Source organism: Betta splendens, chromosome 10 (assembly GCF_900634795.4).
Source record: "Betta splendens chromosome 10, fBetSpl5.4, whole genome shotgun sequence".
Lineage (NCBI taxonomy): Eukaryota > Metazoa > Chordata > Actinopteri > Anabantiformes > Osphronemidae > Betta > Betta splendens.
The window spans coordinates 17831504-17856140 of NC_040890.2; the positions used below are offsets into that span (position 1 = coordinate 17831504).

Genomic DNA, 24637 nt, shown 5'->3' on the forward strand with positions numbered 1-24637 from the left:
ACATGATCAGGGCGTTTAGTGGGAGGGGGAGGCGAGGGCGCCGCTGTGAGGGGACTAATTTCAGGGCAAAGATATTTACATAAATGTGTTTCCTCACATCGTAACTGGATGATGTGAGGGGACGAGACCTGCTTCTACTCCGCGTCTTCTTCATCTAATGTTGTTGCTATTACAGTGCAACACAAATGTGTGAGCCAGGGTCACGTTCATGCGTTCATGATGGGGAACACTAGGAGCTAGTCTTCATGTTAATGATGAGCGCAGGAGCTGATGGCGTGAACCAAAGACTCACCTGCTGCAGCTGATTATGAAGCCACTGGGCCTCAGCTTGGATTCCAAGCCTCAGGCAGGTCTCTGTCTGAGTCCAGCCTTAAGACAGGCGTCACCAGCCTTTGGTTCGGAGCGTTTGGCTGCAGCCAGCACCTTCTTTACCAGCGCTGTGTTAAACCCCTTTCATTATTTTCACGAGCTTCTTAATTTTTGCAGCCGCTAACCTTCTGTTCTTATCTCTCACGCTGCGCTGTGATCCTTTTGTTGCCCCTTTTTCGCAATTTGTTTTACAGACATAATGCAGTTGATTTAAACAAAGCTCATAAAATTCATTTTATTGAAAAGGAGTGAACAAACACGGTGGTGTTCGACGGTCCGGCAGTGTCCCTCCTTTACCATGGTCACAATATCTTTGTCTTATCGGAATAAATCCATATTAAATTCATGTAAAAATGCAGTAACACAGAAAAAACATTCACGGCGTTATTAAATAACAGAAAACAAGAGTTGGGCTCTTACATCAAATTTGCTGGGCAGCGTGCGACTGCAGTTACACACGTTGTGTGTCTGCGTTGCGTGCGGTTGAATAGTCGGACATCGTGCTGCTTCTCACTCACGCCGTGACGCTTGTCTTTGTTTGCAGGAGAGCGACAGTTTGTGGTGGGACGCGTTCGCGACAGAGTTCTTCGAGGAGGACGCGACTCTCACGCTGTCCTTCTGCCTCGAGGACGGACCAAAGAGATACAGTAAGTGAACAATCAGAACCGCTGCTCATTCTGTAGCATCATGTCGTTTTATGCCCATGAAATGTGGAATCCTTCTGATTATTATTAGTGTTTACTTTATTTGTTACCGTTGTTGTGCTTTATCTTGACCTCTGATGTTGGTGTTAAGTCACTGGTTTTGATGGGAACCACTGTTGTGGCCACTGCATCGACTAAACACACACTGTTAAAACAAAGATGTTGTGAGAGACTTCATGAAACATCACAACTGTCGCTGTCAGAACTCAACTGTCTTAAAGGTAAATGATTCTTTTAAACAAACATTTTCAATTAGCAGCCACACATCTCTTCTTGTTGAGTCATCGATTGGACGTCTAATGTGAAGCACTGTTTATCAATGCAAATTATTGGCGATTAGCACAGAGTAACTGTATTTAGCCCCCACTGTCATATTTAGTTAAGTATTAACCAACAGAATCATTCATCATGATTAAGTCTCAGCACCAAACACGTTTCCTGCAGTTGTCCACTGGCTTAATTTGATCATTTTCATCATAGAATTTATGTTTGATTTTAAATAACTGCGTATTAAATTAATTTCCTGTTGTCTCCTCATTTCTGCTGGGACTCAGATGATAGGATTAAAAGCACCATCGTGTCTGTGAGGGCAGCAGTTAGTTATGGTATTGATTAAATTGCTAAAAAAAACTATTTTCTTGATTGTGTGTGAAACAAATGAACTCGTTTACGAGTCTCGATGCTGATTTGCTATTTTGTTTTTTTTTTTGCTCATAAAGTTTTCAGTGTATTTTTTCCAACCTCAACTTTCCAATATCCAGGTTATTGATGATAAACACCTGCATTTCTTTACCTCACATCATCTCGTGCTCCTGTTCATGTATGTGCACCATGAACTCAGGTTAGAACCAGTCAGGCTGCAGCTGTAGTTTGTGGTCTCGAGCCGCGAGCGACGGAGCCCAGGCTGATATTGAGCTGCTGATATTGTCCCCTTCATCTCATCTGCATAGGGCTGTGTTTTGATATCTGAAACATATTGAATATCACACAGACACAGATAAGGACGTGGGGCTCTGAAATGAGGAGATGTGTGCCGCGTCTGCTGCTGCTTATGTGTTGGTGTACGTGAGCGGGAGACGGAGCGAGCGGAGGATTGTTGTGAGCCGGGCCCCGGTTCGCTTTTCAAATGTAAAAATAAAAATCCCCAGCGGTGTAGAGACGGTAACCCTGTTCCCCCGGGAACGGCGGGCTTAACACCATGGCAATGATGACTCACCGTCAGTCACACGCGCTCCGCGGTTCGCATTGAGGTGCACCAAGTTACACACATGCACACGAGAATCCAGCGTCCTCGCATGAATCCAACGACGGGTTTGAAACAACAAATGCGAGCGACACCTTTGGAGAGCGACGCTGTTTTGTGTCGGGATTTCACCATGGCAGCATTATGAATAGAAAACAGAGGAGCAACATATGATATAGAAATGTGTGTGTTTATCGTCAGAGCTTCTGTTCACCTTTAAAATCACTCTGCAGCAGCTTTGGGACGCAATCCTGTTGCTTAATTATATTAATAACGGCCTCATGCAAATGTTACGCGCCTGAAGCAAACGTATACAAAATCTGACCTCTGGTGCTTCCTGCTGTGTCCAACAAAGCAGTGAGGCAGACATCCGTCATATGTTCCATGACTGATATCTGGTGAAGTTTGTCTGTGTTGCTCTCATAACTGTCCTCCTTTGTGGTGTCTCATTCCTTCTGCTCTCTCTACTTTTATTTCTCATTCGCTCGCTCGCATCTGCGGTGTTTGTTGGCTTCCGCCTGAAGGGTGCGTTTGTTTTAAGCCCCACGCAGCACGGGTGGGCGGCGGATTCATAGTCGCACCCTGTTAACAGGATGCACTGGTGTTGACACAGTGATGCAATATCCCAGAAATGTGAAACACGGAGCCTGAGTTTTGTTTATTACCGGGAGAAAAGTCTGCAGAGGAGCTATTCTTAGAATGTGAGAAGGGATTGAAACGTCCACTACAGGCCTGGATGTGTGCATGAACATACTGTACACACCCACCAGCCCACTGGCTGCTGAGATTTAGATCAGTTTAACTGTGAAGAGAAATAAATCTCTATTTGTAATTGTAAATGAATGCAACCTGTGATTGTATGTGTAGGAGACATTCATGTCTTTTACAAAATCTGAAAAGCTGAATCCATCTGCATACTTTATTGCCTATATTTAACTGTTGGCGGTCCAGCTCATTGTTAGTCACTGCACATCAGCATCAGCGAACTGCCTAAGACTTAAAATGTAAATGTGACCACCGTTGAACTTAGTCTGAAAAAAAACCCTTTGCTTCCAGTTGTGCGAGGAGCACAGACATATGTAGTTATAGTTGCACAGGTCAGAAAAACACTGACCGACGGAGATGTGAGGGCGTGGGAGGTGCAGAGCGGTTAGCAGTGGTTAAAAGGGCCACGCATGCAGTATATGTTAGAATACAAACAAAAGGTCGCAGCCTGTTACACTGCAACAAAGCCTGTGCTGCTGTTGTTGTCCTCCAGTGGGTTCTGCCTATGACTCCTAAGGTTAAAGCCAGGATTTATCCTATTTGCATAGAGCTTATTTTTACTCAACAGCATTCAGCGTTTGATTTTATTAAACATTTTTTCTTCAAAGATCAAGAATACAAATATTATACTTTTTATTTCTAACAACCTGTCAACGCAGTTGATTATATTCAACAGTCTTTGAGTTAAAATGCTGATTTATTGTATCATTAAGTTGCAACATATGAGTTATTCACATGTGGCGTATTCTATAGTGAAGCCATACACATATACTGTGTGAGTGTTGCCTTAAATTCTTAAATGTAATTCTGTTTTTGAGTCACACTGTAGCTTATGAGATAATTATGAGCAAACAGCCAGTTCGCTTCATGCCGAGGTGCTTTAATTTCATAATATTCAGCAGAGGTAAAATTAGAAAAGCCAATTTGTCTGATCTGCTTTTTTATTGCACGGACTCGTGTTTAGGTTCTTTAAAGCAAGTGTTGATTGGAGGAAACGCATCAAACTGTAAATGCCTGAGTGGTGGTTACTGTAGGAGCCTGGTCTGAAACCTGAGATCTGTGTTCTGAATTCAATTATTGCTTTTAAGTGATCAATTAAAATAATCAATAATAAATGATTTGAAAGCGAAAGTGAATGGCTTCGCCTTCAGTTCTTCAGTTCATTCTCGAGGACCAAAATGCATAATCAGAACTAATCAGCACCTTAACCAGGATTAAAAACCACCGTGTTGTCGTTCACTCCGTACGTTCAGGATTAGACAAGCAGGATTTGGAGAAACAATTGTTTGTTAGGTGAATCTAGTTGGATTCATTGATGAGCAAAATGATAATTAGCTGTTGGCTGCATCGTATTGACAGCTGGGATTAGTCGGTTTGCCGTCGTACTACACAACTGGAGGCGGGAACGTGTCGGTTCGGTGGCGGAGGTCTGACAGACGTAGAAGTCGGCGCGCGCGGCTGCTGTCGGGATAATTTCCCACCGTGTCACTAATGAAAAGCAAACTTCGCCACGTCGGCTGTTATGTCTAATTGTAATCTACATGTATCAGTAACAATAACCCTGACAGAAGACGATATAAGCAGCTTAGCCAGACAGACTTGCCTTGTTATGCCAGAGATCTGGAGAGCACTAAATGTGAGCACTGAGTATTTCTAGTCTCCAATATGTCATAAGAGTTTATAGCTTCTTGGAAAATAAAGCTTATTAAAATCTTGTTTATTGCTCTGATGAATGTTAATATTTCTATTTTTTCTTGGTGTGCCCTGTATGTGGGCTAAACAAAAGGCTCTCCATTGATGGTGGACAATTATTGCTTTACTGTACTAATACTCAGACCCTACAGTATCTAATTAAACCTCCAACTGCCATGGCCTTAACATTGGCCCCAGTACCTTGTCTGCTTCTGCAATCTGTGAAGCATCTGATGAAAGCTGCTCTCCATGATGCAATCAAAGCGCAAGGCTCATTTTAGAAGTAGTTCAAACAGGAGACGGGAAACTCTGCATGTTTAGTGGGCCGGTTCAGGGCGAGCCGCAGAAGTGGTTCGCAGCGCATTTGCAATTCATCTCGTTATTCTTGCATTGCAGCGCGCAATAATTGCAGTGATAAAATGACCACGGCTAATAATCTTTAAGCAGGAAGGAGGAAAACACTGGGAAGCGGATTTAATGCGTGTGAAGGACTGGAGCCGACGGCCGCAGCCACAAAGGAACGGACTTGGTGTCGTGAATGAGACGGGGCAGGTCCTCATTACACACATTATGTTGTGTTGATGGTGATGATAACTTCTGTTGCACTTAGCGACAACATCGTCGTCATGAGCGCTTTTAGCGCATATCAGTCCGCTAGCGTCGCTCTCACTTATATCAGTATAAAGCTACTCGTGTGCTCTGTGAACTAATTTAACTTGGTGTCGAATGTTACACAAGAGGTAACGTCTCTTTATTTGATGTATCGTTAAAGCTGCAATTACGACATTCCAGCCACTAGGGGGCAGAATCGCTTTCGAAAAAGTTTTCACGTAGGTTCAAACGTAACTCTCTAATCTCTTAGCTGTTCGTAGGAGCATCTGCTTTAACGGCCGTGTTCCGTCCACTCTGAGCTGGTAATATTGCCCTTTGATCAATATCAATCCAATCTTTATTCCCATTTAAATTTTATTTTTGCCTTCATCAACTCGATTGCTGCCGGGTAATTGGAAAATGCCCAGTGTTCTCCAGATGATGTCCTGTCTGCTTACTGCAGTTACTGCAGGCTGACAACAGCGGCCTCCTGCTGTGTGACGCTGGCTGACAAAACTAAACATGGCAAAACACTTATCCAGCCCATGATAACTAATGTAAATGTGCCACAGCAGAGTTCTAGCAGGATGAAGCTCATTAGCCCAGTTGTGTATTAGATGGTTCCTAAAGCAGGAAACAAGCTGCTACCGCATTCCAAAGTACGATGTCTCGTCCCCACAGACGATCAAACTGATGTTTACCGGGTTTTCTACAGTTGTATGTGAACCTGAAAGGCTGAGGTGGAAGCATAGCGACGGCGCCGGGATCCGACTTTGCTGTTGAATAAAAGATTGACAGTGGACGACGGAGAAGGGCTTGATGGAGGGGGGCTGCGTTATTGAACTTGGTGGTGGGATAAAGACGAGGGAAGGTATGGGCGCAGCGCAGCGTTGTCCTGTCTGTCTGTTTGGGTCCGTGTGTGTGTGTGTGTGTGTGTGTGTGTGTGTGTGTGTGTGTGTGTGTGTGTGTGTGTGTGTGTTTGCGCTTTCTCTCTGCTCAAGCGACGAGCGGCGTTTGTGTGTAAATGTGCACGTCCTGCTGAATGTGTGTGCGTGCGCGTGTGTGTGTCTGTGCGTGTGTGTGCATGTGTGTGCGTGTGTCTGTGCGTGTGTGTGTGTGTGTGTGTGTGTGTGTGTGTGTGTGTGTCTGTGCGTGCGCGTGTGTGTGTCTGTGCGTGTGTGTGCATGTGTGTGCGTGCGCGTGTGTGTGTCTGTGCGTGTGTGTGCATGTGTGTGCGTGTGTCTGTGCGTGTGTGTGTGTGTGTGTGTGTGTGTGTGTGTGTGTGTGCGTGTGTTAAAGGGGAATCGCAGCGCTTCTGTGGAGGTGGTTGTTTTGAAAGGAGGAGGGGGACAGAGCGCCGAGCTGCTTTACAGAAAGATGGATCGGATGGATTGAAGGTGTGGAGCAGTGATTGGCAGGTGGGATGATGCGGCCCTGGCTCAGCTGCAGCGCTGAGATGTAGGCTAGCGCTGATTGACAGTCGAGCAGAGCCTGGGAACCACAGCACTGGATTGGCCACAAAGAAACGCACCGAGCACAGAGAGACAAATTACATATATATCATGGTGCATTCTGCTCCTGGATAGTTCGATACTGCCATCTATTGTAAACTACACTGGTGGGATTTTTATGTGCTAATCAAAGTTGTGTTTGCTTTGGCCAGAGCTTGAAGAAAAAAATGAGTCATAAATAACAGACTACAAAGATGCAGAAATATAAAATAAGCAGAAATAAATATTGTAATGGGTTTTGTTCTCTGACAGGGTTTGACCAAAATTACCACAAATGTTTTATTATTTTTTATATCTCTTTGTCTTTTAACAGGAAAAAAAAGTTAACAATGCCCATAATAGGTCCCCATGGCAACAGTGGTGACTTCACATTGCTTGTTTGGTCTGACCAGTGGTTCCAAACAAAGAGACGGTTAGTTCACAGTAAAACTGTAGGATCCAGTTGTTCCAGAGTAAATAAGCAGAGAATCAATGCATGGTTTAAATCTTGTAGTTAATTGACACATTGTAGCACAAATGATCTTAGGGTCAGTTAGTAGTTGTGTGTTTAATTCTCTGGGTTTGTGCGTCTACACTTGATTTTGGGGCGTGCAGGTGGAGGCTGTGATTGTTGAGGCTGTGGGGGGCGACCGCCTTCACCCAGCTGCTTTTAAATAAGTTAATTGCTTTCTCTCACCCTGTGTTATGCAATCTGGTGGACTGGCCTTGAATACATTCAGATTCTGAGCAACCGCTGATCAAATCCCACCGTTGTGAAGCCCACACCACAAAGGTTCTGAAGAGGCTTGGCGACGGCCCGAGGTTCTTTTTTCTAAGTAGTTGTCTGCGTTTTGACCAAGAGGTCCAGAAAGTCTGTCTGCAGCCGTGGACCTCAAAGGATTCTTTTAACACATCAGCTGTTGATTTGTGTTTATCAAGCATAAACTGAAGGTATGTCATAATGCATGCTCATAACTGTAAAAAACAGCTCCAGTGGAAGTCATAAAGTGGATTCATAAAGTTATGGATCGTGCCCCGTGTTTCTTTTATAGTTGCTGGCGTTTCCCGTAGCAACAGATACAAGGTGCTTGAATGTCAGGCGTCAGATCAGCAGAGATTCTGCTGTTTACAGATACAGTATGCTTTGGATTAAAGACACATTTACAGTGTTTAGAGGTAAATTTCCTCCTTTTGTTACATCAGTTCACTATGTTTAATGTTCTGTATGAGCTTTATTACAAGGCAGATCGTCAAGGCAACTGACTGTTCCACATGAAAACTAAACAGTGTCGATGTGTAGGACTAATCATTTGAGCCTTCCAACTGATACCTGCACCTTTCAGTTACATACAGAAGGTAAACATCCTGCATGTTCCTTATGTGTGTGTTTGCTGGAGTCACTCTCCTTCTGACCTGGAATATCTCTAAATTGAGCGTTAAACAGTCCACGTCATTAGTGCTATAAAATTGTGTTCTGGTTCTTGTTATGAAGTGTGATTATTAAGACACTGGTCTAAACTACTGTTACTGTTGCTACCCCCACCCCTACCCCCACCCCCAGCCATTCAGGATCCCCCAATGCTGAACAAGAAACAAACAAGGTTTCTAGAATTGTTTTCATTGCATGTTTTAACTACATTAAGCTGCAATGACTATATGATAAATGTCCACCCATAAACAGACATTTAACAGAGTTTCAGTTAAAGTGAACTCAATCTGTAAATGTGTTATTCTTTTATCTTTATAAACCCATTATCTAATATCTGAAATAAAATAAGTGACGCGGGTGTAAAGGTGAAGCACATTAGGATGGTGCCTGCAATCTATTTCTAGCATAGAGCCTTATGCATCCCTTCTATAAATCACTTCTATGTACTTGCTTGTCATTACATCATTTGCTCCAAATGCTGAATAAACAGGAGATGCAGAGTTGATCATATCTGCTGAATTAGGAGCTAAAAGAGGGAGAATGAATGAGAAGTGTGTAAAAGCGCAGCGTTGTGTGCGTTGCCAGGTGGCCTGGGTCCGGGTGGGAACTGTTGTGTGCGGCTGACAGGAAGGGGGACCGCTATCGGAGGGCACCAGCTGTCCACGAGGATGGGCAGGTCCCCTGACTTCCTGTTTCTCAACACTGTGTGTGCCCCTGAGCAAAACAAAACCAGTTTCCCCTCCCAGTTTGGGAGACAATGGACGCGGCTCTCAGCGCTGCTGTCCCTCTGTCCCTCACTCGCCTTTTCCTTGTTTTTTCCTCTGTCCCGTTCTTTTTCACCTCTTCCTACTTTTCTGCTTGCTCCCCGTTTCCTCATTTTCATTTTCGCTCGTCTTCCTCTGCACCTTCTGCCTCAGCGTCCGTCTCCTGGATCCTGCTCCCTCCTTTCGCGTCCACGTCCTCTTCATCCTGCGCTTCCTTCTCCCCCCACTGTCCTTCATCTGTTTCTAAACCTCGTTATCCTGTTCTCCATTTTCCTGCATCTCATCCGTCTTCCCCTTTGTCTTGATCTGTCATGTAAGAGTTAGAAAAATATTCTGTGCGTGCGGTCGAGAGGGGGAAGTAATAACCGGGATTTGATTTTATCCAAAAAACATATTTTATCGGTACAACTTTAAATGCAGAATCAAAGTTTTGGGGAGGATAAAAACGCTGCAGTCTGTAAACTGCAGTTTTATTTTTCTCTACTTGGATTGAGTTTGTTGTTTGTGTTGAGTCCTCCCACGAGGTCTCGTACTTTACACATCTGCGATTTGTTTAGCAAAAATGGAATTTGTGAGTTTTGTTTGCTAGAAGTCATGATGACAAACACGCGGTTCATGAAAAAATGAAGAGTGAAGTGCAACATGGGCTTTTAACAGTATACACTGCAGAAAGGTCAACAAGATGGGCCGAGCGAGAGAGAGAGAGAGCGAGAGAGAGAGAGAGAGAGAGAGAGAGAGAGAGAGAGAGATTTATCAATAATGAATTTTTTCCACACACTGGAGACTAGAAGAGTTCTGGCGTATGTGCACACACGCAAATACTGTACATGCGCTCAGCGAGAGCTGCTGCTGATGCACAACACGCAAACACAGGGAGGCAGTGGAAGAACACTTCTGGGCTCAGTCGCGTGCGCATCCTGGTCTCACAGACAAAGAGGCATGAGGACGAACCACACACACACACACATACACACACACACACACACACACACACACACACACACACACACACACACACACACACACACACACACACACACACAGATGTGCAGGTTCACAGTGCAGAATTATTGACACGAGGAGGAATCCATATTTATATATAATACAGTGTGGTGGAGACCCATCAGTCTTCATAGTCTGTGAAGGGCCTGCATTGCTTTACTTAAGGTATTAAATGTTTATATGGCTTTTTGTGTGTGTGTTTTTATTCCTCAAACGCACACACACACACGCTCTGTCACTAGAGCTGTAGCTTTTCTGAATCAGACGAGGAATTGTCACAATATAAAACATGTCCGTTTTCTTGTTGAAGATAATGATGAATTGTGTTACTGTGGTCTCCTGCAGTACAGGTGTAGATCTAATATATTATTAGAACCGTTCTGGCTTCTTATTGCTCACGGTGTGATCTGACAGATTTGTCTTGGGACCTTAACTATTCCTTGTCTGAATACTAAACCCTGGGTTTTGCTGACGCCCTCTGCTTTGCCCCCCCCCCCCCCCCCCCCCCCCCCCCCCGCTCCGGGTGAGGCGCTGAGCGCTCGGCAGGTAGCGCGGCATCGCTCATATCACGGCTCCATTATCACAGGCCAAACGGCACAAAGCGGCGCTCATTAGCATTGATTCGGGCTCGCTGGGGGTCCGAGTCACGCCCGCTGCGTAAACGTGTCTGCGTGCGCCGGTGGTTCTGGTGGTGACGAGCGGTCCGAAGCCTCCGCCCCCTGTTCGTGGCCACGCCGGGCGACGGGGGGTCTTTGTCTCCCCCTCCGCTGCGTGCTGCGTCCTCCCTGCGGAGCGGCGCCCTGGGGGTCGGGAGCAGCCCCTGTTGAATTATGGATGGAGGTGAAGAGGGGATGAGGGCCGGCCTCCAGGGGACGCACCCCCTCCATCCCCAAGACTTTAAACCTTCCCCATCTCTCCGTTCCCCTCTCGCAGCCAAACAGCCACTATCCACGCGTGGCGTGAGGTTGGATGAGGGTGACTGGAGATGTCTCTCTCTCTCCCCCGCTCCCCCCCCCTCTCTCTCTCGCTCTGCTTCTGCCTTTCTGCTTTGCTGTTCTTCCTTCCCTCTTGTTACACTTTCCGTCTTATCTGCTCCTTCCTCCCCCTCCCAGATTTCAGCTGGGAAAGTCAAAATGATAGAGGTCCATTCAGCCGAAACTGGTCTGCAGATGTTGGGAAAACAAGACAAAGACGTGGAGCAACTTGATTTTCCTCCGCTGTGAATTTCAGCTGGAGCCCACACTCCTGCTCGCTGCTTGGGTTTGGGAGCTGGAAGTTGTGCTGTGGGCTGGGTTTCATGAACTGTACGTGGTGGCGACGTGGCTGTAAATACAGAGAAACGCGCTGAATCCTCCCAGTCGTGGTCTCGGCCATCTGCTTGTTAGCTGCAGCGGGAGCAGAGGCCGGTCCACTTTAACGCAGCTGCTTTTCCTGTGACTGCGCTCTTCGTTAGAGTCGTGATAAACAGTGCGGGTCCGATCAGCAGAGACGGCTGAATGCCATAAATAAGACAAAGCTGCTTTTAGTATTTTTAGTATTAAGTAGAAAATAACAGCCCTGATTAGGCCTCTCATCATCTTAACATACTGAACAAACACTTTAATGAACTTACAGTGTGTAAAGTCTGTGGATGGGACTCTTCAGGTCCACAGCTGGCGCTGATCACAGTGGGTCCTGCTGAGGCAGCGCTCGGGTCAGGGTTCGGCCGCTGCCTTGGTTGAAGACTTTAAAGGCCAACGGTGACTTGAAGCTCGCGCCAGGACAGGTTTTCCTTTTCAGTAATTAACCCAAAGCACAGCTTCCATGACCTCCACACACAAACCAGTAACAGCCCAGCATGCGTTTGGATGCTTCATTAATTGTGTTTTGGAATTAAAAATGCCTCTAAACAACTAGAACATGCCACAACTAAGCAATAGTTCATTTTTAATATTAATTTATGGAAGAGCATCTCTGTGTTAACATGACATATTAAATTAAACAGTTTCCAACCACGTGTACGTGCGAGCGGGCTCCTTTTCATGGCGTGATTATAGTCGTGTGTCTGTGTGTGAATACCGCGGTTTGAGTGACAATAACTTTGATAACAGGGAGCCTCTGAAGCTCAGCATCACAGTATTAAATGAGACCCGGTTCCTGGTTTGCCACCCTGCAGCTTTTCTTTTTGAAATGTAATTTTGAACTAGGCGAACAGTGGTTCACTCCATCTCCAATGCCGCGGCGTCCTAATGATGTGCTCTGGCTTGTGCATTTGGACAATTGTTCAAAAGGGGTTTTAATGAAACCTATTATTGTTTCCCGTCGCGGGGAGAGTGGGGGGACATGTTTACCTCACGACACAGAATCCAGCAGCCCCAAAATGACAGGAAATACAGAGAAGGAGAGAGAGAGCGGCAGAGAGATTGAATTAAAGTTTTATGACTGATGAATATTTCATGTCCTGGGCAGTGATTCCCACATTCTGGTTTGTGTTTGTGCGCGTGTGTGCGCGTGCACGTGCTCCAGGAAGCGTGTGCACTGCTCCAGAACGCAGGCTGGGCTCTGACCCGTCTCTGCCGCAGTGGGACCGTGGATCGACTCCACAGGAGCATTTAAACCCACACTCGGCCTGTGTTGGGATTCAATCTAAGCGATAACGATGCCGTTTCCCAAATGAAGTGATTGACAGTGAGCGACACCTGCAGCCTCCAGGATGCAGAACATCTGTGTCTTTACTGTAGCATCAGTAGTCCTACCTCAGAACATCGCACTCGTGTGTACAGTAACACAATATGGATGCTTTACATAATCATGCTGCAGTCTGGAGTTGATTGATCAGCTGCTCGTAGGAGAAAAGAGGAGAGACTCTATTATTTCTATGCTGCAAAGCTCATTTCAGCAGTTTTCTTCTCCGCATCTCTCTTTCGGAGACTTGACAAACAGTTAACTTGAATGGACTTAATCAGTTTGCCTGTGATGTAATGCCCCTCCCAGCTGACCCCGTAATCGCGGCTCATGATGTATACTTATATGGAGGTATTGGGTATATTGTAGTCTCTCCTCGGCCATTGATCCATCTGACGGATCGATGCGTCAGCTTGGTTTTCATCGGCCCATCTCTCCTCTCACAATCGCCAACAGGAGCTCACACCGAGGGTTAATAATCGATTTGAATAGTATTTTTAGCTTAGCGTATTGATCACGGCGCGTACAGTGGGTCCAAGCGAGCGCTGGTTTGTACACGCGTCACAACCAGGAGGAAAAATCAATATGACCCATCTGAGGGCGTTGATCCACTGGCTTCTGCAGGTGCCGTGGTTGCTGCCTAATCCGACCGTACTGTATATACGGGTTACGATGCGGACGCCGGCAAATGGAAAGTCAGAGATTATCCCCACGACAGACACTAAATCCTTGCTCTGTGTGCTCGAATCACTCGGGACCCGAGTCATTTGGGAGCGAGCTGAATGTCTTCAAATGTGTGAATGTAAAGAGTTAAGACTCCAAAGAGTCCAGTGGGAAAACAACAGCTCGAGCCTGTGATGTGCGACGCCTGCGCGTCACTCTGCGAGCAGCGGTTTGATGTGACATCGCCTCATAACGCGCCTCCTGTGTGGAGCCTCTGACTGCAGCCTCCTCATTTAAACCACGTCCACGGCCATGCGTGTTTACGCGCTCCTGAGGCTGTAGCTGCTGCTGCGTCACCGGCACCGACGCCTCTCTGACGCTCAGCTCGCTCCAGAACCAGCTTCCGTCGCTACAGTGCGCCGCCGCTCAACGCTGGGAAACACCCGCGTGAACGAAGGCAGCGCCTTCACAGAGCGAGGACGCTCCGGCTTCTTGTGTCGCAGCCACTTCTCCGTTAAATTCCTCGTAACTAATCCATCAGTCCTTAAACCCAACGATATCCAGCAAACCTTTGCCGCCATCAAGGTCCGTGTCAGTGTTGTAAAGGAAGTAAATATTAAAGCTTGTTTGTTATTATGGGATAGTGAAGCATGTGCTCCATAATCAGCTCCTCCTCGGAGCCGGCGTGCGGCCCCTCCGCTTCCGTGACCCCCACGCTGAACCCTCACCCTCCTAAACGCTGCGCTCCACTCATTGAACTCCACCTGCCGCCGCAATGAGCCACTGATTATCTGATAAATATTTTCAGCTTGCTGACATTATGGATTTTGCACAATTTTCGTCTCTCCCTCCTCTCATTTCCATCCTTTTCTCTCCTGCACTGCGGAGAGCTGCAATTGCTGCATAATCGCCCGCCGAGAATCCGGCGACTTTCTCGCCTGCGTTTTCCCCCCCCTCACTTTTTAATTCGGCCTCATTCTGCTAGGTTTTCTCCACCGGCGCATTAGTCGTCTACTGGCTGGACGGCGCGGATGTGGTCCGTTTCACCAGCGTGGTCCAAATCCAGAAAAAAGAGAGGCTTCTTTATAAAAATGACTGATGGCACAAAATTAGACACGAGTGATGTCACTTTAAAAAGGACACAAACAGCTTTTAATGACTCACAAAATGACTCAGTAGATGGTCTATATTTTGCAGATATTGATGAACTCTAAGCAATGACTGTCTTTGAGAGTAGAAATCCCCTTGTGTGCGCTGCCGTGTGAAGGGTTTAGTGACAGCTTCTCATTTACAGTTATTACTAGTTCACCCAGCCTCAGTGCCAGACTCTGACTCTCAACATAAGAAAATGGTGCTTAATATTTGGTCTTTGGTCTTTTCTGTTCAGACATATAGATGCTGCTTTAAGTCGTTCTGTAAGTTGGACCCGTTAAATTCACAGTATTACTATAAATGCACACGCTTATTCTCTTGTGTTGGTTGAAGGAAAGTTATGTTAAACATCTACAATGTTAATCTAAAACTATCAAACAGATTTTCAAAGTCAAAGTAAAAATTGGGAAGTTGTAGCATTTCAGAAATGTTTGGTGGTATTTCCAGTTTTTGTGCCAAAAGCAAGTGTAGATTAATCCTGTTAAGCCTGATGGACGGATCCATGCTTCATACGTAAAACTGATGCTGTTCAACAAACAGCACCGACAGTCACCAACCAGTGGGCGACTCCCACGACCTCGGCCCCACAGTCTCAGCCGCTACCGATGCTCAGCACCGGCGCAACTTAATCCCCACAACTCAAAAGTCACTTGTCAAAAGGAGTTGTGTGAGAGCGGAGGTGTTGGTGCCATTGTTTGGAGCGAGGGCCTGACGCGCCGCCAGCCGCCGCCCTCCTTTCTTCTCGCGCCCGCGCTGGTGTCGGAGCAGAGGAATGGCTTCTGCCGTCTCGCCGGCTGCGGCTGCTGGCAGGAGTCCTGGGGACTGACGGGGGGGAAACAATCCCAACAAAGTGGCATGAATTAATGCGACTAATTAACAGCACGTTAATTATTTGTAAATTGCATGTTTGGGTACACATTACTTGAGAGGCATATGCTGCTCGTGGTGTTCGCCCAAACGAGTGCCAGCTAATCTGGATCTCTGGAGTGGGCCGCGACTGAAGACGGGCCAATCAGCGCGGTGCCGGGGAAAAACACGTGAAGAAGAACGGGCCCAGAGAAGTGGAGTGAGGTGAAGAGGAAGGCAAAGAAAATGAGATCCCCCCCAAATAAATTCCATGTCGTCGGGGCGGCAGGAAGGCGTTCCTCTGCTTCTGCAGCTTCGTGTGTGGAGTTGCTTTCGCTTGTTCGCTGTTGGCGAGTGTGAAATTTGCATATTAAAAATAACGAGCAGTGTTTTGAACACACGGCTGCTTAGGTCCCTTCTCCGGCTCAGCAGTGACTGACTCAGCGTCCTCGCTCTCCTGTAGCGTTGATGTTGATCTTCAGTTTTATTCTATTAATTCTTCCACTAACGACAGAAACGCAGCCGTTTCTTCCACTTTACGTCCTCACTCATTTAAGTGTCTTTTTTTTTTTACTTCTCAAATGCTTTTCGCAGGTTTGTGTGATGGGGACTTGTGACATCGTAAGGCGTCATCTCAGACAAAGAGAAGCACAGAATCTTTGGCTTTGCTGCTTTAACAGGAGCCTAATCTATTATTTAATTCAGCTCTAGACGTTATTTAACTCAGTGAATTCAAGTTATTGTGCTGTATGTGGCTGTATACAGCAATATAACGGTTTAATTAAAACAACTTCAAAAAGATGGGAGATATAGAAAAATAAATAATAATAATAAATAAAACTTGGATTATGTTCCCCTGATCCAATATAAATCTGTTCATATTTATTAGACGTCTTGTGTCTGTAGTTTGTAGCCACAGCATAAACTGCACAATAATTCATTTTACGTACAGTTTGGAGGTCCTGCTATTTTTAAATAATACAGTAAAACTGCTCATTAAGTCCAGTTGTTGTTGTTGTGTCCTTACAGCGTCCTTAAAAGTGCCCTTGAGCAAAACACGGGGACCCGCTGACATCAAGCTTAGGTGTTTGCCCACAATACAAACATGAAGGGGGGGGGGGGTGAAGCCCGGGTTAGAACCCATCTGAGGAGGCGCCGGAGAGCTGAGCCTGAAATGATGCAGGCCGCGCCAACATGGCCGCCGTTACACGCTTATCTATCGCTCCGTCACCCCAGGCTGCGCATCCTGGCTTTTATTAGGACAGCTGTGCTTGAGGAGACGCGACCAGAACTCCTGCGCGGCTCGGTGTGGCGGGCGGGAGGCAGATCTGCGTATCACCTGAGCCCCCGGCCCCCTCCCCCCTCCGCCTCACCCTCTCTGGGTGCCTCTCGCTCCTATTAGCCCTCGGTGAGTCTTCGCTCCCTCATTGACAAGCCCTTAGTTTTTCATCTTCCCTTCTAGTTTATTCTTCCTCTCTCTCTTTCATCCATTGCTCATTTCTTCGCTCCCCGTCCCTCCACCTCCCCACACACCTCCCTGTCTTCCTCCTCTGCCCTCCCTCCCCCCTCGTCTCCTCAGAGCTCTTCCGCATTAGCAGTCAGCTCCACTCCTAGACGTACTTTGTTTTTCAACCGTGCTGGAGACCGAGCGAGAGAGGGAGTGAGATATGGCGAGAGGGGGAGAGCGAGAGAGCGAGAGAGAGAGAGAGAGAGAGAGAAATGCAGTGGGTCTGGGGGAGAGGGGGGGAGAGCGAGAGAGCTCGGCTTCCACGGTCGTCCTCGCCGAGCGGACCCTGCAGCCCCCCCTCCCTCCTTCATCTTCCCTCAGCCACTGCTCACGATGCCAAACATTTTATGTGTTATTTAGTCATGCCTGACTTTATCGAATTTGAAAAACATGCCAGTCACGGGTACAGCACCCCCCCCCCCCTCACCCCCCTCACCCCCCCACAGCCCACTGCCAACATCATCCTCATCTTTTCTGCCCCGCTCTCTCTCGATTGAGACTCTCCCATTTAGGTCTGACCTCAAGAGCCTCTCGAGCCACTGTCTTTGGGGACATTTCACTTCTAAATGAAGTTTTATTCCCAGGCTTCGCTCCCCTCCACACGCACACAGCCTCCTGACCACCCACCACCCTGGGGGAGAGGGGAGAAAGAGCATAATTCTAGCCAACAGAGTGTTGACTCTAAGATGGATTATTTCTGCTTGAAATCAGGAGCCATGTGCTGCTGGATAATGTGGCTGTCCCGGTTTTTTTCCAGCAGTGTTCTAATGATGGAGATTTGACGGGCAGAAAAATGCAGAGGAACAGAGAGGCTTGTTCCGCAGCAACGAGAGGCTAAAGGAAATCCAAACATGCTCGGCTTCATAATCCCAAATCAGGATTTGTGTTTTTTTTGTTTTGTTTCTGTTATTTAACAGTCCGGCGTGGCTCAGTGGGTGAAGCAGGTCACCGACACTTGGTGGGGTTAGAGGCTTGATTTCCAGTTGAACCGAGGATGCTGAAAGAAAACATGGCATCAAACGAACATTCATTCATCACTGTGAACTCCAGTGTGAACTTCTCTGCTCGTGAACACGCAGGTTTGCTGCAGGAACCCCGTCATAGAGCGCGTTCACACCAGGACTTAGCCAAGCAAACAGTAGAGCTCAAAGCATCCGATGAGGCAGCATTTACCCATGAAGACGGGTGCACGACACAAAACGGCTGAGACTGAATCTGGCTCCAGTTTCCCTGAAGGTCGTCTGATGCAAAGCGCCGCAGTCGCATCTTCCTCCCAGACTTGTCGACACTGTTTGCGTTCTTGAGGCGATGGCATGTTAACGTCCTTGATAGGAATTCCAGTCATCTGTCTCACAGCCTGTTTTGATATTAGATGTTTCCTTAGATCATGGACGTGTTAATGTAGCCGGACAAACACCGGTGGATGTAATAGAAGTGAAGGGGTTTGTTACAGCGACCTGCGCTCGTAGCGATGGGCTAAAAGACGGCACAGCACTCAGGCGCATTAAAGATTAAAATATATTCAAATTCAACTCTACCATGTTGAAACTTTGCAGCCAGTGGTAAAACTTGCGGCCGAGCGGTTGTTGGTTAGAATCCCCTGTGCATCTGAGTGAATGAGTAGCACTTTCTCCTCCAGTAACTTCTGGTCCTGCCCTTCAGCGAGTCAAGTTGCTGGAGTGGAACTGCCCAGTTATGTTTGGATCTAGCCTGTGTGTGTGTGTGTGTGTGTGTGTGTGTGTGTGTGTGTGTGTGTGTGTGTGTGTGTGTGTGTGTGTGTGTGTGTGTGTGTGTGTGTGTGTGTGTGTGTGACACTGGGGTGTTGGAAGCAGGCATCTGTGTTCAGCACAAACCCTATAGCCATAAAATAAAGGCTGGAGACGCAGCTCTTTGAGGAGGAAGGCTCCTCCTCACATGTGCTGTTGGAGCTGGTCCTGGTTGCGCTGCACATTGCGTCTTATTGAGCCCTGCAGTCACCAGAAGGAGCCAAAGCTGCTGGTGCTGCACGGAATTCCTGATCGTCCTCCCGACTGGCGCGCAGAAGACGCTCGACCTTTAGAACCCGGCCGAACCCTGAGCATTAGCATCTCGTGTTCGCCTTCAACTCGCATTAAAGTCCCGAGCGCTGGAAAAATAAGGCTGTGACTACGCGCTGCGCAGTATCAATCAGCACCAGTCACGTATTTGAGAATTGAATGTAATCGTGTTTTTCTTCAGAGCTAAAATAATTAGTTGACTAAAAGATTAGTTTATCTGCATAATTAAGTTAATTGTTTACACATTTTAAGAAATACTTTCAGCAAAACGCTGTAAAATTGAGTTGTTTAAGGTTCTCAAACATGAATAATCTTAAATCATAATTCTTAGTCATTATTAATAATATTTTATTCTAAGGCCACAATCAAATATAAAAACAAACAGTAAACAAAATGATATGAATCAAACAATGTATTTGGCTTAAAGTGGCAGCAGCCAGTGGTTAAAGATGAAGCTCTGCTATCGACTGACTTGTAACTGGATTTCTGCTTCTTACTGCGCAGCTGAAGTTGGATTTTCACTGATGCTGCAGAGGCAAAGAAGCTCCGGGACAAATTAACCTGCAAGCTTTAAAGCTGAGCTTTAAGTGCCTTTTGTTGCTATTAATAGATAAGACGTTTTCATATTTGGAAATTAAACACGGAGAAGTGATTTTGCGGCTACTTGGGAGCGCATGTGTTGCCGGTCGTCGGCTGCAGCCTCCTCCACCATCATCCATTCTTCTGCTGCTCTAACGCAGAGCAGATAGAAAGCAGACGAAGCCCGAGGGCTGAGGCTCCTCCTCCCGCTCATCATGCAGCCTGCGACTGTCTCTTTAGGCCTCTGCAGAAAGTTCGCTGCGCAGAAGTTGTCCGTTTCAATAATTCAGTTTAAGACTCACAATCACATTATTCTTGAAAATGTGCGACTCTCTTCCTGTGCAGTCGGGCTCACGAATCGTCTCACAAAACTTTTGAATCTTCAGATGAGAAAGTTGAATTTACTTGTCTTCACCAGAAGATCCGTTTGACACTTGAAGCAACTAACAATACAATGAAAAGTGAAAAGTACTTCACTTTTCTTGCCAGCGGCCTGGTGTTCCGCTCACCGGGTCGCCAGGGTTCTGGACAGTCCGTTGGGTTCTGCTCGTCCGTAATGTGGCTGTTGTGATTCATGAATCGATGCTCTGCAGGAGGCTGCTGTTCGACGGCACAAGTTCCTCCTCGTTTCTAAAGCGCATCTAAAAATGTGGTGCAGCGTTTTTAAAGCACGTATTGTTCAGTGTCATTAAAGGACTTTTCAGCTTTTAATAAGAATGAATGTGAATGAATATTGACATTTTGTGTGTGCGCTTCAAGGATTTAGCAGATGTTCCCTCAGCAAGGTGAAAAGCCGAGGCTGCATTTTTTATACAAGAGCCAAGTAGTTGAAGTTAAACAAATCACAGCAGATTCCATCTCTTCTCTTGTTGGAACACAATGAAAGGGTCAAACAGGAAAAGCATTAAAAACTAATTTTCCCCCATTCTCATTTTCATTCGTTTTGACAGATAATAAATCTATTTATGCTCATTAATGAATAAACAGCACGTTTCCTTATCGAACAGTTTCTTTGTCATTATGCTTTTTTTTTTCTTAGAATAAACATATTTGCCATTCACATGGACTAAAACTACTCTCAAACAAAGTAATAGGTCAAGGATTCAATAAAGTTTGTTGCTCCAAATTTGAAGGTTTTGTCTTTATTACTTCCTGATTTTAATATTAATACTGTTCTTGTGGTTTTTATGTGACCGTTACTGTTTAAAAAAAAAGTAAGTTCTTAGAAAATATATTTTTCACTTTTGTTTTTCTTTCATCTCGAGCTAAGCCGATCGTCCTCTGACCTTGAGGCCTCGTCTCTCATAGCTTCTCCAAACTCAGCCGCTCTCCTTTCTCTCCCCGCAGCGATCGGACGGACGCTGATCCCCCGTTATTTCAGCACAGTGTTCGAGGGCGGCGTCACCGAGCTCCACTACATCCTCAAGCACTCCAAGGAGTCCTTCCACAACTCCTGCATCACCCTGGACTGTGATCAGTGCACCATGGTCACCCAGCACGGGAAGCCAATGTTTACAAAGGTAACGCTGACCCGAGCGTCTCCCGCCATGAATAATTGATCACAGGCTACGATAATGGATCAGGTGTAGTGTTTAACTGGTTAAAGATCAAATCCATTTACAGCCTTTGGGTTTTTTCCTCCCTCTTTCTCTCGCTCTCTGGTTGTCTGATCTTGGAGCATACAGTAGAAAGCAGCTGCATTATGTGCTTGTATGTTTTACGGGGAATACAGACGACGACCAGATTCAGTCTTCAAAGAATGACTCAACACAAAATGCAAATGTTTCTTCCCACTCAAGTATTTTGGACTTTGCATCTCTTCCATTAAAAAAACAGAGACTGATGCCGGAGCTCCTATTTGTTAGTGGGAACATGTGGTGCTGAGGTTCTGTTTGGACGGCACTGAGGGAACCCACAGGTGAGATCAGCGCCATCTGGTCTCTGGGGAGCGGATCCTCACAGCGAGCGGATCCTCCTCCAGTCGGATCCAGACCGCTCGCCGGCGCTTAGCGTTCTTCCGCTGACTCCACCTGAACGTGAGGCCAGAGCCTGCAGGGATTCCATGTTCCCTGTACCACGACCCGCTGCAGCGGCGGCGCCGGCCCGGACGGTTCTGACGTTAAATACAGTGGCTCTCCGCCGTCTTGTTTTCAGAACGCGCTCCCTCTCTAGGGCGCAGGGTCTGAAATGAACTTCCTGGCTGCTCCGCCGAGGGCTGTGAGACCAAATAGTGAATTATAAAAACATCACGGTGGAAAAATCTCCATTTCAGGAAGTCATTTTGTCTGTTGTTGAGATCCAAAATCTTATTTCCTAAAAAGAAATGAAAGAATGTGCCAGTGGGTTGGGATTATTTTACTGGTCTCCAATACAAATGAACTTCATCGGAGGCGTTCTTCCTGGGAGCATTTAGACGATGGGAGTCATTACGGAGCTGGAGGAGCCACGGCCTGTGACCGAGGCAGAGCTCCGGCAGATCCTTCGCCTCCCGCTTGATGTTCAGGTGTCAGACGTGAGCCGCGCCGTGGTAACCGTGGTAACCGTGGTGACGGAGGACGTGACATCCTGTTCTCACCAAAGCACTCCTGTTTGGTTCCGTCCGACTTTAAGGAGCGTTTTAGCAGCGTTTCTGTGTTTCTCTTGATCCTGGACATTAGCTTTTATTGGTTCTAAGTCAAACCCTGCGTTAGTTCAGTCAGGGGCAGTTTGGTGCTCGTGGCCACATTCAGGACTAAAACGTCTTAATGATATAAGCAGCGTTTGGTCTTTGATCTCTGCTGCTTTCACAGCGTCGCTGTGTTTCAAAGCATGAAAATCACAAAGCAATGTGTGAGTACAGTTTTATGCAGAATGTTTAGTTTATGTCATGTTACAAAATGCTCGACACCACTGCTTCATAATTTTATCTGGAACATTTAATAAATTTATGTTTTTTCTGGTTTTATTAGCAGATCAAAAAAACACAGGTTTCAAAAAGAACAAAACATTGTTCCCGTAAAGCGTAGGCATGTACGCTCCCAAGTTCAAAGATGAGGAGGTTTCAATTCATTTTACACTTAAAATGTGCATTCATGAGAATGATTGATAGAGGGAGATGTGAATTTATATCTTCGTCTTTACTGTTACTGACTTTGGACCAGAACCAAATTATATCATTCTGGCTTGACAGACGTTTAAATTTAATCTGTCTAATATTGCTGCTGTTTTCAGCCTCTGTACAACCAAGAGAATCTGACAATACTTTAATTATTGCAGAAACGTGGTGATTAGTGAGCAAAGAAGCTCATCGTTAGATTTAAAGGGAGTTTAGGTTCATGTGGGTCCTTGTTTGCATACTGTATGTTGAGGGGCCTCATGAGAACACGTCGGACTTTGTTTCAGGTAGTGGATGATGGTTGGGGGTGTTTTGAATGGGTGCAGATGGAGAGTGGGCTTTTTGCGCTATCATAGGAGTAAATGAGTGTGAACCATCCCCGTGAACACACAGGAAATGTCCCTTAATGTTGTTGTAAACAAGCCTCCCCCGAAACACAAAGAAAGACAAATCACACTATATTACCGGCGTCTGATATTAACCGTACAGAACAGAAACCGAATGGCACAAGCCCGGTCACCAAAAAAGCTAAATTTGATGCTTGCAGCACTGCTCTCTTTTAATCTTCACCTAAATTGGATGAGAAGAATTAATTCATTAGAAAAAAAAAGAATTCCAATAACTGAGCGTGTTCTCCCTGAGCTCACAGCAGCAGCAGCAGCAGCGAGCCTGCAGCTCTGGAGGCCCGAATCTCAATCAGCTCTGCCTCGCCTCGCTTTCCTCACCCACCACCGCCACCCCCGCCCTCCCCGTCCTCCTCCACCGCCCCCCTCCCCTTCCCCTCCTCTCTTTCTCTCATCCCCCCCTGCCTGACTCGCTTGCTCGCTCGTTTTCCCCTCGCTCTCTACTCCACAGCTCTCTCTCATCCCGCTCTCTTCTTTTTTTGCTCTACCCCCCTTCTCTCCCCCGACACCCCCCCCCTCCGCTACCCACATGCATACACACACCCGCATCCTTCATCCCTAGAGAAATCATCCCCAGCTCCCAACTCGCTCTCTTGCTCTCCCACACTCTCTCTCTCTCGCTCTCTCGCTCGCCCGCCTCTATCTGTCTGTTTCTTTGCCCGTCTCTCCTCCTCTCTCTCTTTTTTTCTCTTTCAAAATTTCTATTTCAGATTTGGCTTATTTGCATGGGCACGAATAATGCTGCTACACTAAAACTTCATTTCTTGTACTTTTACTTCCTGTCTTTTATGGGAAAATGCCATAAAACCAGAACCAGTTCAGCAGACCAGTTCCAGCTGCCCTGCTGTGCTGGTTGTACTGGTCCCGGTGCTCCGCTGGCTTGTTATTGAGACCAGACCGCGGCAGATTTAAGAGGAGCTGAGCTCACTTTCACGTTTACCCGTTTCCTCCGTGCCGCTGCTCACCTGACCCGGTTCTGCCGGGCGCTGGCGCTGGCGGTGGCGGTGGGCGGCGCCCTCCAGGTGCCCGTGAGCGGTGGGGCAGGTGTTGACAAGGCTGACGCGGGGTGCCAATTTGACCGAAGGCCACCGGCGCCGGCTCCGCAGCACCTCGGCTCAGTGCCCAGCAGGCGACGCTTTCCCACACCGATGTGTGTTACCGCGGGGGCACGGCCCTTGTTCCCGGGGCCCAGCTGGGGGCTGGTGCATGCTGGGAGGTGAGCAGGGAGCAAAAGGCGAGTCCGTGACACAGTGATCTCAGCTCAAGTGAATTTAATTCCCTGAGTGGATTTTTGGGGGAAATTGACTGGTGGGTGTGTGTTTTTCTGAGCTTTGCTTGGATTATAGTAGTTTCTCCAAATTTTAGGCACATTTGATTTTGTCACCTGATAATCACAGATCCAGATGCAAGGATTTAACTTAGTTATGAGGCACCTTCGGTGAAGCCTGCTGTCATTGTTAGAGATGTAAAAAGCGCAGTAGTTCCCCTCCACTGTTTGACAGTCGCTCAACAGAGAAGCTGAAGGTTATTAATTCAATTAATGTGACATGAACAGCGGGGTTCGTGGTTTATTCGAGTTGGAGGTCTGTGCGATAGCCTCGGCTGGAGCTGCTGACATTCCTCCCAGTGTTGTAAACGCTCGC

The 24637-nt window shown here is 46.7% G+C and overlaps 1 protein-coding gene and 1 long non-coding RNA gene across 6 annotated transcripts in view; one reads left to right on the plus strand and one right to left on the minus strand.

Annotated features, from left to right (window-relative positions):
* Positions 1–24637, plus strand: part of ldb2a (LIM domain binding 2a) — a 59672-nt gene that overhangs the window by 14577 nt on the left and 20458 nt on the right. For all 5 annotated transcript variants that reach the window (XM_029164752.3, XM_055512599.1, XM_055512601.1 and 2 more), the window contains exons 2-3: positions 914–1016; positions 20844–21016. In XM_029164752.3, the coding sequence (XP_029020585.1) occupies positions 914–1016; positions 20844–21016 (276 nt within the window). The remainder of the gene's footprint in view (positions 1–913; positions 1017–20843; positions 21017–24637) is intronic.
* LOC114864098 (uncharacterized) lies at positions 579–2843 on the minus strand. The gene is made up of 3 exons (XR_008696001.1): positions 2642–2843; positions 1867–2039; positions 579–1218 (listed from the first exon to the last, which is right to left on the minus strand). It is a non-coding gene; the product is annotated as an uncharacterized LOC114864098 (long non-coding RNA).